At 42.0% G+C, this 14,319-nt stretch overlaps 1 protein-coding gene across 2 annotated transcripts; it reads right to left on the reverse strand.

Annotated features, from left to right (window-relative positions):
* Positions 1 to 865: 865 nt before the first annotated feature.
* On the reverse strand, positions 866 to 14,282 carry OSER1 (oxidative stress responsive serine rich 1). Of its 2 annotated transcripts, XM_044440217.1 has the most exons (5): positions 14,072 to 14,282; positions 9,273 to 9,409; positions 8,691 to 8,783; positions 5,794 to 5,904; positions 866 to 3,599 (listed from the first exon to the last, which is right to left on the reverse strand). In XM_044440217.1, exons 3-5 carry the CDS (start codon positions 8,750 to 8,752, stop codon positions 2,909 to 2,911), a joined length of 864 nt encoding a protein of 287 aa, XP_044296152.1. In that variant the 5' UTR covers positions 8,753 to 8,783; positions 9,273 to 9,409; positions 14,072 to 14,282; the 3' UTR covers positions 866 to 2,908. The 2 variants fall into 2 exon arrangements, with proteins under 2 accessions (XP_044296152.1, XP_044296150.1); XM_044440215.1 differs by lacking the exon at positions 9,273 to 9,409 and having other exon boundaries at positions 14,072 to 14,281.
* Between the last annotated feature and the right edge of the window lie 37 nt (positions 14,283 to 14,319).

The raw sequence follows: 14,319 nt of genomic DNA on the forward strand, positions 1-14,319 counted from the left end.
ATGGGGAAAGCACAGATTGAACTACTGATAGGAAAGTCAAGAGTAAGAGGACCTTTCTTCCTGGTAGCACTCCCTCCAAAAGGGGACCCCTTAAGGAATGGCTTTCCTTTGCACAGGGAATACCTTTCCATTTTATGAAAGCTTATGACTCTTAAATGTTTTTAATGTTGTTTTAATGAGCATTTTTGATGCTATGCTTTACTCAGCTTTTTCCATGTGATTGTTTTACCTACAGTTTAAGTAATTTCACACTCTTTTGAGGAATGACAAGACAGAATGCTTTTAAGTAGTACATGAGACTACAGAAAAGTTACCCTACCCAAATAATGCCAGAAAGCAAGTAGTTACAAGCCCTATTTAACTGCTATTTTCACAAGCACCAATTTTAGGATGCAGCCTGAGAATCAAAAGCCATCCAAGCAGTGGCTGCTCCATAAGGCCTTCATCTGTCAAAGCACTTTGGCCTTTGATCTTGCCTGTCAGCATTTATTCCAGTCTAAATATTGGATATTCGTTAATGCTAAACACTTGAAGTGGTATTTTCCTGTGCATATAGATAGAAGATGCTGTGTTGTGTACAGCCTGCACTATGGTCTCCCTCTTATAATGCAATCTATATTCAGTGAAGGAGTGAACTACATGAGGGTGAAAAGAACTAAGGATATACACACAGTAAGCTTATCTAGGTTTTCAGCTCCTTGGATCAGACTTCATTCCTCTTATATAGAAGACCTAATGCTAAAAGGCAAAACGTATGTTATTTTCTGCACATATTACCAGCAACAGGTGAACACTTTGTCAGAACATAAGCAGATATGGAGGTAATCTGTGTTACTTTTGACACATTATACAGTTGTTACAGTAATTAGCACAAGAAATAATTTTATTTGCACCCAGGTTCCATATTTAATCACATGTACCTCATCTTAAAGAAAAAGTAGCACTTTAAAATGGAAGTGCATAACAATAATATAGAATACTCCATAAATTAACTTGGAATGATAAATCAAATATTTCAACTGTCAAGATAATAAAGTCATTAAGTTTCATCTCACAGGTTTATTTCAGAAAAACAAAACAAAACACTTAAGACAGCTCTTCATATTCTCTAGCTGCCTAATGAACTTCCCTGAGTTGCTATTCCTTAGGTTCTCAACACAAGTTGGCGTGCCCTAGCCATGAAATAAAAGAGGTGGGAAGATGGTAGATCTCCAGATGCTTAGGACTTCATTTCCTGGGAACCACTCTCAACATGGCCAGTGAAGTCCAAAACATCTGCAGATCTACTTTCTGCCCATCCTTGCAGTGAAGGAGTTCATATCATTTGCATAGCAGTGCAGCTATGAACTTCCTCTTAGCACGAAAAGAAAGCAAACACTGAAAAAGAGTACGTGCAAGTGAAAACTGATTTCAGAGCAACAGTATCTTTCCAGGGGGCTCTTGGACAACTGCTGTGGCAGAGTGAAATGCATCCACAGTGTAACTGTGGAGTAGGTGGATTGCAGGAGACAAGCTAGCTCAGAACCCAGCTTCTGAGAATGTATTATGCAATTCTTGGCCACTGCAATCAAAGGCTTGAGAAACTGGGATGCAACCACATGGAGTATGGCTTCAGTAGGTTTGCATTACAGTGGTAAGATGCAAAAGACAAGACTCTTGGAACCTGTAATACTTATATCATGCTAGTTCCACCTGCTGAAATTCTTTCTTCTACATGACTATTAAAGGAACAGGGGCCTGACCTGTGCTTATCCCCCTAGCTGCTTTGTAGTAAATTCAATTTGCATGTTGACTTGGCAGAAGACAAAAACAAGCCCTAAAGACTCCATCTCTGGCAGTAGCTTTCAAGCATATCTAATACTGACTTGAGGCAGGACAGCTTTATTAAATCCAAATCTGCCAGAAAGAGATGTAGTCTATTTTAAAAGCAGTAACACCATGACATCTCATTTACAAATTACATCACCCTCTTCAGCATTAACTCATAGCAAGCGTAAACCTTTTTCAATACGCATTGTTTTTAAAGCTGTAAATGCAAAAGTGATCACTTCCTTAATTGCCAAACATTGGAACATTAATGCCAAAAGGGATGCTCTACGAAACAGAGCTGAACAGAGCTTGGTTTATAAGCAAGCATAAGCACTGGTTAAGGATGCATGATGGCATCCCATTATTGATATGGAGCAAAGCTGACATCTAGTGGCTATATAAAATTACTTGATTTCTGTGTTCATCCATTAGCCATTTAATCGAAAGTCTAAATTTCTAAAATGTTGGATTCATTTATTCCACAGGATTCTCTGTCCTGCAAAATAAACTGCCCGAACTGCTTCTTTTTGTGTTAAGAATAATGCTAAGTGTGTTTTTCCTATTTCCCCCTATAATTACAGAAAATATATACTTCAAGACAACACCTCATTTAGCAGATGATTAATGCTATGCTTCTCAAACAAAGTTAGCTTTCTGGAGAATACCCAAATATCAGGAACAGTGACAGAAGAAACCGGTGCTTCCAATTCCACACTTTACAGTATCATAGAAACTGTATGCATTCTAAAACCAAAAATGCAGCAAGATGTTCTATTTAGTTCCAGATGCAAAGGGCCTCGTTCCCCTCTAAACTGAAAGTACAGTATTGCAAAATGCTGTCCTAAATGTTTTTAGTCAATCAATCCCACTAACCATTCACTAAGTTTATGCCTTAAACAAGCTGGTGTCATTCCACAGTCTTGCTGGTTGTCTTTGCAATTCTCTGGTTTTAGAGTTAACATTAAATGGAGCAGGAAATAGAAAAAGGTTGTCTCTGATGCAAAGTGTTTTTATTACAAGCACAGAGAGCAACTGCTTCTAAGATGAAGTGTGACCAAAGGCAGATGCCACAGCCCTTAGCTCATTCGAGCCCACTTTATCAGGTGTACATCATTTCTGCCATGTGGGACATTTTCTTAGGAATATACAGATAATATTCCATGTACCCAGAAAGATCTTCAATAGTCACATCATCTACACAAGCTCTGGCTTGCTCAGAGCAAGACCTGAGGGAGTTGGAGGGAGTTCTTGATGACAAAAGTTGGGAGTTGTCCTGCATATGTGCTCTTCTTTTGGGTGCAGACAGGGGGGAGTTTTGTAGGCCAGAAAACATGTACACTTTCATGTCCTGCCATTGCTTACAATGACAGGGCTTGTCTACACAGGCACACAGATTCCCTTGATTTTGCGCCGACACAGATTGGAAATTAGAAAGATCTGTGGCTTTTAGAATTGTTGCAGGAAGAAGAATACCACCAGCAGTGTCGTTTTCAGGTGTGTTCTTTGGCATTTCAACCATGGATGCCCCAGAAGGTTTGGGCCCCATTAGCTCTTTGTTAACATCACTGAGATAATGATTGGCCTGATCCTTCTTAGGGAATTCCTTTTGGGATGGCACATCAAGGCCACAGCTGCTTTGAAAGGTGTTTGCTGGGTTCTTGTGCATTTGTTGGCTAGAGGAAGTCATTTTGGTTGTGCAGTGGATGAACTTAGGAGGATGGAGTACTGGAGACTTGGACCGCCGGCGACGCTGTGTTTTCATTGCTCCTTTCAAAGGTTTCCTCAAACACCTAAAAATGAAAATGAAGACGTTAACAATCCAATCTTCACTGAACTAGATGATAATTAAGGGTTCAATGTAATGCAACGTTAGACAGAAGGGTCCTATAACTCCCAGCATTCTTTAGCTGATCATGTATCGGATTCTACCCATAGTCACTCAGCACTGCAATTCAGAGTAAGGACCATGTTTAAGCAAGGCATTGGTTGTCTACTCCAAAGTGGGAAAGAACTTGTCTGGCCATGTGACAGAACACAGTACTGAACTGTTCTGGTAGCAAGAATCAGATTTACACTGTGAATTAAAATATTTTGCTATTTCTATTTACACAGCAAACAAAAAGTAACAGAAAATAGTGACCCTTTTAATGACCACATTCAAGCATCATCATCTGGTCCATTCAAGGGGGTATGTGTTACTATAAGCATGCACACCACAGAACACTTTGAATTTGTGAAAAACAGTTGTAGTGCCTAATAATTTTCTTCATACAGTCTATGACTCAAGCTTATTTAAAAAGCAAGGAAGGTTTTTTTTTTTGAAGTGTGACATGAATTGCAGACCAGACAAGGGCAATTTACAGCCTGCAGACAGTTGAGTCTTATTCCCAACCTCCTGCCTTCCCCCGCACCCTTGAGGAAAAGGGGCATAAAAAGAGAGGAGGGAGGCCAGTGTGGTGTAGTGGTTAAGAGCATGGGACTGGAACTCAGCTGACCTGGGTTCTAGTTCCTGCTCAGCCATGGAGCCAACTGGGTGACTTTGGGCCAGTCACAGACTCTTAGCCCAACCTACCTCACAGGGTTGTTGTTGTGGGGATAAGATGGAGGAGGAGACGTAAGCTGCCTTGAGCCCTTTGTAGGAAGAAGGCAGGATATAAATCCAAAAATAGATAGATAGGAATATCTCTATCATCTCTGATCAGGGAATAGAGAAATATTGGAAATGTTCCCTGCATCACTTCCCATACCATCCAGGCCTCAATCAAGACAAGAGTGGCATGGGAAGAAGGTGACTGACTTAACTAAAAGCCAGCCCCTCCAACTCCCTAGCAGTTCAATCCTATCCTTTCCTTGGGCCCAAGAAGGAGCATCCCCACTAAAATTAGGCAGGCCCCAACAGAATCCCTTCCTGTGCTACTTCTGTGCTGCCATTTTGGTTTGACATAACATTGCATTATTTGCTTTTTTCAGGAGGATGGGGGTCTACTAACTTAGAACCTGGTGAGTGTAGGCATGTTCTGTGTGATCTCTATCACTTTACTTTGTGAGGTGAAGATTATATTGTGGTCAGATAGGAGTTGGGCACACTTCATCCACCACATGTATAACTTGAATCGCCACAATGATTTATTGCCCAAAAAGACTTTACTTTTAGTAGTGGGGAGCGATACAACTGGCTCGATTGACTCACAAGTTGGCCAAACTAATCTTTACCCCATAATACCACAGTTGCCAGCTGAAAGGGCTACTGGCTGCCCAGGATGGTGGAAGCCTCTTTCCCGCCAGAGATGCCAGCCCAGAGAGGCAGGTACAATGAGGAAGCAGCTTCAGGTGGGGATATGGCTGGCTCACTTACTCACAGGCAAGTCCATTCTATCACCATTAGTAGTGGCCTGATCTCCTGCCAAGAAAAGTGGGCAGGCTGATAGCTGCAGTCAAGTGCCACTTGGACATGTTGGGAGGACTGTCTTTGGCACTCTTGCATTGTTGCTTGGCTAGAGAAGCAACTATTTTTGCTAGTTCTGTAGTGGTTTGGGTTATTCCTGGGCTTGTTGTATTGTTCAGACAACACAGCAAGCCCCAGGGTGGCTACGAGATTCCAGAGCACGCCCTAGCCTTTCAGGATGGCTTATAAGCCCATTTTGGTGAGCTTTAAGTTACCCTAAATAAGTCCTGTGTTGTGCAAAGTTGCCAAGCCCTTCTAGCTTATAAATGGGCGGGGGAGAGGGGATGTCATGTGAACCCAATCAGTGACAGTTAGCTCTGCCCTGCTCACCAGGTACAGAAATAAGACTCAGTTGGAATGGTCAAGTGTGTAAGTACATAAAAGCCCTGCCATATCAGACCTCTATGACATCTTGCCCACCCCCAGTAATTTTTATCTTCAACCTCTTGACCATTTTAAGAACTGACAAAGGTGTTTGGCCAAACACTCCAACATTCCCACATTTGAAGCACTTCCATCAATCAGAACTAATTCCTTACCAATGCCAGCTCTCCTTAGATGCACACACAGTCTTTACTTTGGTTTCATCTGTAGTTCTTACCGACACTCCCTGAGGTGTCCCCTCATTAACAGGAAGAGAAGCAGTGGATCTAAAACAAGAAAAATACATGCAGTCACCACTTGAAGGATGAGAAAAGTAATGTTGGCACAGAATGTTGTGATGTTATAGAGCAGGGGTGCCAGGAACTTCAGGCCAAAGAGTCCAACATGGTCCTCCAGGGTTCCCCAGATAGTCATGCACTTTCTTCCAACTTTACCCCCTTCTCCACCTACTCACCAATCAGATGGCAGTTTCCTGGGTTTTCCCTCCACTCTAAGAGGCTGAAAGGCTTCTCCTAAGGTTTAGTTAATAGCAATACAAAACTTAAGTGGCCTTTGACAGTTTATACAAAATAGAATTTGGTTCATAGGCTGAAGGATGTTTGACACTTCTGCTATATAAAACCTCAGCCTACCAAGATATATTTAGCATTGTTTAAAGCCAGAATCTTTGAAATTGGATGCATTAATTTTTCAAATGGCCAGTAGCAACCATGGGCTATTCTAATTTAGTTGAAGAAGCAGTGAGTATTGCTGGGAGAGTGAGCTTGACCCCTCCAGCAGCACTATTTCCCTGATCATAGCCTCTCCTCCCAAAGCTACTTGGCAGAAGAGTATAAAAATATAAATTGATGCTGCCTAAAACTGGGACTTAGGTTTTCCCAGATGGAAAAAAACTCACTTTATTAGAACAATAAAACCAGTCCAGTAAAACATGTCAATCTTGAACTTGTTTTCAAACTTTCCTTTAAGGCCCTCCTCCTTCCAGACAGACTCATCTGTCAAGTAACTATTGCATATTACACTGCATTTGGAAAAAGCTTCTGCGTAGTATACAGTGCTTGTCAAGTCTGCCTATTTTCACTGTTGTCCTACATGAACAGAGGACCTGCCCTAGAACACATCAAACACTTCCCTACTGATTTAGAGACCATGATTCCTGATATCACTGAGAAACCCCTTCAAAGCTTCTCACGAATTTAGTATAACATTATGGAGGTCACTGTAATAAGGCAAACAAGTGCAATCATGGGGAAGAGGAGTAAATACATAACTCTAAAAGAAAAAGTCCAATTATTTGGCAGACTGCAACTCTATGCTGCATCATACTTTCCTTTAGAACTCATTGCCTCATAATGCTTCAACCCAGCCTTCTAACTTCAGCATTGTCATGCTTGTCTGTTATTTATCATCATTAGACCAGATTTTATTCAATATCTTTGCATCACTGAAACACTACTTTAAAAAACCAGAAAAGAATGAAATAATGTATCAGAAACCAGGGAAATGGGAAGAAATCTGGAGTTCAATTTTTCTATAAATGTTTGTTTGTAAAATTCAGCTGATTCTGTAAATTCAGAATGAAGGACAAGTGGAACAGACATACTTTGTCCATTAGTTCTTTTAAATGAGACTCTTTAGATAAAACATCCTATGAATTTTCACTTAGTGCAAGGCTGGGCAGCATGCAGCCCACACGAAGGTCCCACTGCCTCCTGCTACATAATGGCCCCATATTGCCAAATGCAGCAGCAGCAGCAGGTGTGTGTGTGTGCATGTTGGGGGGGGGGACCACCAGCTTTAGCATCATGAAGCACTGAGAATGGATCAGATTGAGTTTGCTCAAAAACTACATTTGATACTTCTAGTCTTCTTTTGTAATACGCCATCAAATTCTGTTAGCAAATTACTGGTGCCACCAGCCCCCAATGCACCTTGGAGTACAGTTTGCTAGGGAAGCAAAAATGGCCTGCAGACCATGCAGCTGTTCGCCCTGCCATAGTGAGAAGTATAAGACTTCTATTTGTGGAGAACAGGCATTATATATGAAATTATAAAACAGATAAATTCAATCACAGAACAGATGTTTTATGAATGCCAATCTCCTCTTCCTCCAGTGATGGACAAATTTCAGACTAAAAAATAATACTATTACTACTAACACTTAAAACCACTCACTATGCCTACAAAGACCACATTATCGATCTTCCCCTAACATCTGGCAATGCTGGGACAATGTAGGATTATAAAACACTCCCAAGATATGAATATAATCTTTGATGGGAAGCACAATCCTTTCAGGGTCAATCTCAATCCAAAAGTCTGAGTTTGTACATTCCAACAGCTTTTTCACCCTCCTCAAGTTCATCAGCAAGTCCACACATCATTCAAAAGTATGGACTGCTTTCCTTCTATCAGATAACAAGGAGCAGCAGAGCTGAATGTCATTTGTATACTATGGGTATCTCACTCCAATGATCCAAATAATCTCAATTTTTCATACTGATATAACAGAACTGCCATTCCTGCTGACTCAGCAGCTGTGTTCTTGCTTAACCACTGCTGACTGGAGTCCAACAATTTTGCACAGTATTGCCTGGGACTACAGTATATGTACTGGGTGGGTGGTGCTGAGGGAGCTGGCAGTAAATGTTCCCATGTGGGGCGAAGGGGAGCAGGAACCTGGGAAGAGGCCTGTTGTTGGGGGGCAGGAAAGAGGAGGGACAAGCTGAGGCTTCATCAGGGCTGACAGGCAGAAATTTGGAAGCAGCAGGATAGTGGGCAGGTTGCAAATCCTTCTGATATTGCTCACACTTTCTAAGCTTGCAGTGCAATGTCTTATTGTGCCCAATTTATAAATTAAGTTTTATCATAGGTATATACAGTGTAATGTTTGCTACTATTCACAGTTTCAGATATCCAATGGGGGATTTGGAATTTATTGCTGTGGATACAGGGGTTCTTCTGTATTAAACATACAGGACAAGACAGATCACATTCCTTACTATGCAGAATGGACCTTCACAACTTAATATTTAGTAACATTGCCACTTACCCTTCTGAGTCAACCCGTAGCTTTTTGAAAGCTGCCTGGAGATTCTCCTCAATCTCCAACATGGTCAGAGAATAATCCACTGCTCTCTGGAGGCTAAAAGAGATATACACTTATGAATAAAATGATGGTGATTAATGTTGTACAGAAGGCACAGATTTGACTAATACAAATTATATGGGAACCAAATTACCAGATCATGTAGAAAGACTTTCAGAAAAAAAGAATTCAGGATAGTATACAAAGTTGCCACTGCACCTCAATTGTTTCTGTTGCATCAGTAGGACCAACCACTTAGTACAACAGGAAGCTACCACTTCCTTAAGTAACTCTGGGGAAAAAACTAGAATGCAAGCTGCTGGAATAGCTCAGTGGAGTCATTTCTGCCAACTTCACTGATGTGTAACATTCCAGAAACTAGCATTTTGATTCCTTTTGTTGTGCTAGCAGTAGCTCTTACCACTGCACTGGCAGTAATTGATCCTGTTCTTAACATGTAATCTCTTAAGAACAGTGCACTCCTGCTAGAAAGATGAATTTATCAGATGGATTATGACCAAGAAATCTTACAGCAATTTTACCCACCTTGCATTCTCCAGACGTTTTGGATGAACTCCCAACTATTTGTCCCAACTATATCTTATCTGATTCAGCAACTGTGCTGGTTCAGAGCAAGGTCCATCTAATCCAACATTCCGTTCATTCAGTGGTCAACCAGCCACCTACAGAATCCCACAAGCACAATGTTAAGTGCTACATTACCTCTTACACAAGTTCCCCAGCAACTGGTGCATAAATATACTGTCTCTCATATGTAGTATACGGCTATCAGTATATTATACTACAGTATATTAGCTGTATACAATATAAAACAGTATATTAGCTGTTGACAGCACTACTTGTATGGCAGTTTTCACCCTTTTAATTTCTTTACAAAATTGACTTCCATTTACATAGCATGCTACAACGATTCTACTGATCCTGTTAGTTCCTATCCAGACATGCTTTCCAATTCTGCAATATTGTATGGTATGATGCAAGCCATGACAGGCTGTTACACAAGCCCTTCTGAAACTGAAGAAAAAATGCAGCCTAGGAAAAGCTATTATGCTATAGACAGCCTTCCCAAACCTGATGCCTGGATGGTTTAAAATCTATTAAGTTGTTGAGTTTCAACTACTAGTAAGCCCACCAGTATACCCAATGGTCAGTAATGCCAGTAGTTTCAATACAAAACATCTGGAGGGCACCAGGCTGAGAAAGGCTACTACAGACCTAGGCACAATTACTTGGGAGTGCCAGGTACTACATCATTAGATATATTGTTCTAACAGCAAAAAACACCACTGGTTTTCACATGAATGTGTCTGAAGAGCAGTTTTTAAATAGCAACAGTACTTTGAGATTTCACTACTTCTTTTCACAAACATGCAAGTAGGATTATTTAGTATAAATCCTCTTTCATTGTTTTGATTACCCTAAGTATCCCTGGTGTTTCTACCAATACTACCACTTATTTCTGAAATGTTGCAGATCAAACTACATACAAGAGATCCAAGGATCCAGTCTAAACATAGTGCTAAGCCAGTAGTGCAGAATCTCTTTCTGAACCAAATTCCATTTTGGTGAGCCTTTCAGGGGCAGCATTCATGTACATGGCAGAGCCAAAGGCAAAAGGGAGAAAGCAAAAGATGTAGCGCCAAAAGACCAAGGTCATCAACAATACCAGCACATTTTACTGACAGTTCAAAGTTCTTCCTGATAGTATACTAAGCCTTAGAAGAGGCATTTTTATGCTTTTAAAATGCATGCAAAATGGTCTGCAATTCATTTTCTCCGAGCGAGTCCAAACCAATCTCCAAGGAAAATGACCTCTGTGTGCACCCGCCCCTGTCCCTGCCTCACCGTGCATGCCCGCCCGCCCTCCCAGCCCGTGCCCCCCTCCCACACTGCCTTGGCAGCTCACGCCCATTGCTGGCATCTTTCAACTGGCCCCATGTTCAAAAAGTTTGAGGACCCCTGTTCTAAGGCTTCTGGCAATGATCCTTTACTACATTCAAAATTTGCGGTTTTTCACAATTCACAGGTGCTCTAGGAACACAACCCCCATGAATTTCGGGGGGCTACTGTATTTCATATAACTGCAAGTTTACATTTATTATTACTTCACCAAGATAGATTCCATTCACCCACTGAGAGATTCCCTCTCTTTCCTTGTGTCATTTCACCTAACTTGAATTTCTTCCTCAAAAAGTTATTAGTCACAGAGGAGAACAAAGATAATCCAAATCCTTCCCCACATCTGCTTTTAATCAGATATATTGGCATCTCCCATGCCATATACAGTGTTTGGGCATGAAGCATACAGTTCTTGCAACAAGGCAACCCTGTAAAGTCCCACTAAATTGAAATGCACTTATTTCAAAGCAAGCATGCAGAGATTTACTGCCAAAATTACTTAGTTTAAAATGGTAGGAACCCAACTGTTTTGCAGCAATTTATTTGTATCCTGACATTCAAGGTGCCATTTAACAAGTCAGGTTCCTTTGCCAATATATTTCCAAACAACTGCTAACTGCTAATTCAGAAACACTACTTGAATGAGAAATTAGTTTTTCTGACATGCTAGTTTCTAAGCAGAAGAAACTTGTTATTTGAGCCACCATCCACACAGTACAGCATCAGACCATGCTGAGTGCTTCAGGGAGAACTCAGCATTAACTGTCACTTAAAAATAGCTGAAGTATAACCAGCTTACATAAGTACAAAGGAACACTGAAATGGAATGTCTAACAAGTAGTTATGTGTCTGTACTTTTAACTACATATAGAAGCACAATAAAAGGCACCTTCGGTTGTAAACCACCCAGAGAGCTTCAACTACAGACAGTATATAAATGAAATAAATTAACAACAACAACAAAGTATAACAAGGTGACAAATACCATTTTGAGCTTACAGTCTTTATAAGTGTCAGTTATTTTTCGGTGTAGAACACATAAAAAGCTATTCACATTAAAGTGAAGATTCGATTGACATGCCTAAGTTATATACATTCAAAATGCTGATGTTTAAAGAGTCCCCCCCCCCACACACACACCCAAAAAAGCAAGCAAGCAACAGAACAAAACTGCCCCCAAATGCTCACTTGGACACAACTCCCTCCCTGCTCCACTCAGCTGATGATCGCTTGCTCTGAAATGATTTAATTCAGACATCTTGTTTGCATGCTTGCCAGTTAGATGTCATTATGACACATCAAGTAGGAGGGATGTGTCATAATGTGTTTAATGTACATATTATGTGTTATTCAGGCAACAACACAGACAGAAAAGGAAGTGATTATCACAAGACAATGTCCTGTAATGCTCACCTGCCAAATGAACAGATGACAAGAAGGTACATGAATTAGATTGTCTTTTTTAAAAGGTTTAGCTGAATGTTGGATCTACTGGTAATACAGCAGGCATGCTCTCACTTTCTACTTTTCACAATGCAAAGATAAAAACGAAAGAGGAAGTAATGACATAATTACTACTTTATGAAGCACCTCAAAATTTAGGTTCAGCATAGTTGCTAAAAAGGCAAAACTTGCCCGTTGTCATACTATCTTATAAGGACAAAACCTCAGGAGAGAGAGAATAAAATTAAAGAATAGAGGCTCCGTAAAATGCACCAAGGAAATACTGCAAACAATCCTTGCATTCTGGCCTTTGTTGAATTGAGTTTTAGTAGCACCTGAACATTTTCTTGCAACCTACTATGGGGGAGGGGGGACCAATCATGTGTTCTAAATGAACCATAGTTTGAAGGCTTCCTAAAATGGTTTCAAAGTTTTCTTGCTGAGATGCAATTGCAAATCATAGTTACCAGTAGGGTTGAGATGAACCCTTCTAGAATCTGTGGACTTCGTCTCATGCTGAGCCTGGTCCTGCAAAGTGAGCTGAGCCAATGGCAGCAGAGGAACATGTGGAAAAGGGGCACAGTGAGCAGCTGTGCTAGCTGCCATTCCTGGTGACTAGCCTTACTCTCTGCTTGCTGCTGCCACCACTGCCACTGGCAACTCACACAGCAAAGGGGCGCAGTGAACAGGTTCACCAGCCACCATTCCTGACAGCCAAACTTCTTCCCTGCTTGCTGCTGTTGGTGGCAGCAGCAGGCAAAGAATGACAATGCTTGTGCAGTTTGTGGGCTCAATTCCTGGAAAGCACCCTGCGAACCCTGGACACACTTGTCAGGAACTCTGACTCTGGGCTACTGCAGACTGGAGTCCAGTAAACTGAAACCCGGGAATGCAGAAGATTTTCCACACAAAAAAGGTTCCTCACACATCCGTAGTTGCTGGTGAATGGCAATTTAGGGAGGGAATCATAACACAGTCCAGGGCTTGTTCATAGAATCCCATACCATATCTAAACAAAGCTAAGATGAACAGCAGCTGCTAACTGGGCAATCATGTCTCAGGTAATATGCCAAGATAAGAACAAACACCTTGCCTGCCCATACAGCCACTTTGTTCTTCCCTTAGTGCCATGAGCGATCAAACCTGAGCAGGGTGGAATTGTCAGTAGTCAGTAAAACTAAATTTAAATCAAGGTTTTCTACAGAATTTGCATGCATGCCTGTCTTACCCATAGGTAGAGTAACTTCATTAAAATATTCTCAAATTGGGTCTCTTTTAAATGGCCTGCTGCCATTACAGGTTTTTTCCCCCAGTGAAAGAATAATATGATAAACCTCAGGCTATACACAAACAGATCCAAAGGACTGTCTCTTGAGAAGTATTCTGCTCAAATGGGTTCACTTTCATTTCTACTGCTTGCCCCTCCCTCTTCACACTTAGCTTCTCCTGTAGTTGTATTCCACTTCCAACAATCTTCTATTCATCGAATTTTTTGAAACTTAGCACTTAGGTAGTATGAGATTGATTCTGTGTACACAGATTTGCAAAGGAACAATGGGATTAAGGTATTTTACTCAACTCTGTTTATTCTGTAACAATTTTGCTGTGAAGGGGCCATGTGGTCTCTACCATGCTGCACAGCAGCGACAGGCGCTTGCTGCGTACGCAGCAGAAACGCAGCCACTGAATGCGGATCCTGGCCTGCCGAAAGAGCGACGAGCCTCTTCACCTGTGGCGTCTCTGCCTGCCGCGCAGTCAGCGACGCACCGCACCCCGGGGAAGCAAGGGGGATGCGGCCGAACACCAGCAGGGCCCTTGGGGTAGGGAGCTCAGCCCTTCAGGAAGAGCGCCCGACGAGCTGCGCCTGACGCGGTGACTCGGCAGAAGCCGGTCGCCCTTGGCGGAAAGAACCAGGCTCGCCAAGCCGCTCCTCCTCTGAGGAGAAAGCTGCGGGCGAGGGAGTCCCCGGGGGCCACACTTACTCAATCCAGCGGCGAGCCGAAGAAGTTGCCCTCAGCACCAGAAGAAAACTTCAACCGCTTCACTTTACCTACAACACGCTGCCGCCTTCCGCCCGCTTTATAAAAGGAGAATGACCCGGATGTGGGAACGACTGCTTTTAAGTACGAGCGAGGCGCCAAAACCAAGCCAGGCGCAGACCTGATGCGCATGCGCCGAGCACGGCCTCCGGGCGAACACAAGCGAAACCCAGAATGCCTGAGCCGCACTC

The sequence above is a fragment of the Varanus komodoensis genome, unplaced genomic scaffold, assembly GCF_004798865.1.
Source record: "Varanus komodoensis strain SLA01 unplaced genomic scaffold, ASM479886v1 scaffold37, whole genome shotgun sequence".
NCBI lineage: Eukaryota > Metazoa > Chordata > Lepidosauria > Squamata > Varanidae > Varanus > Varanus komodoensis.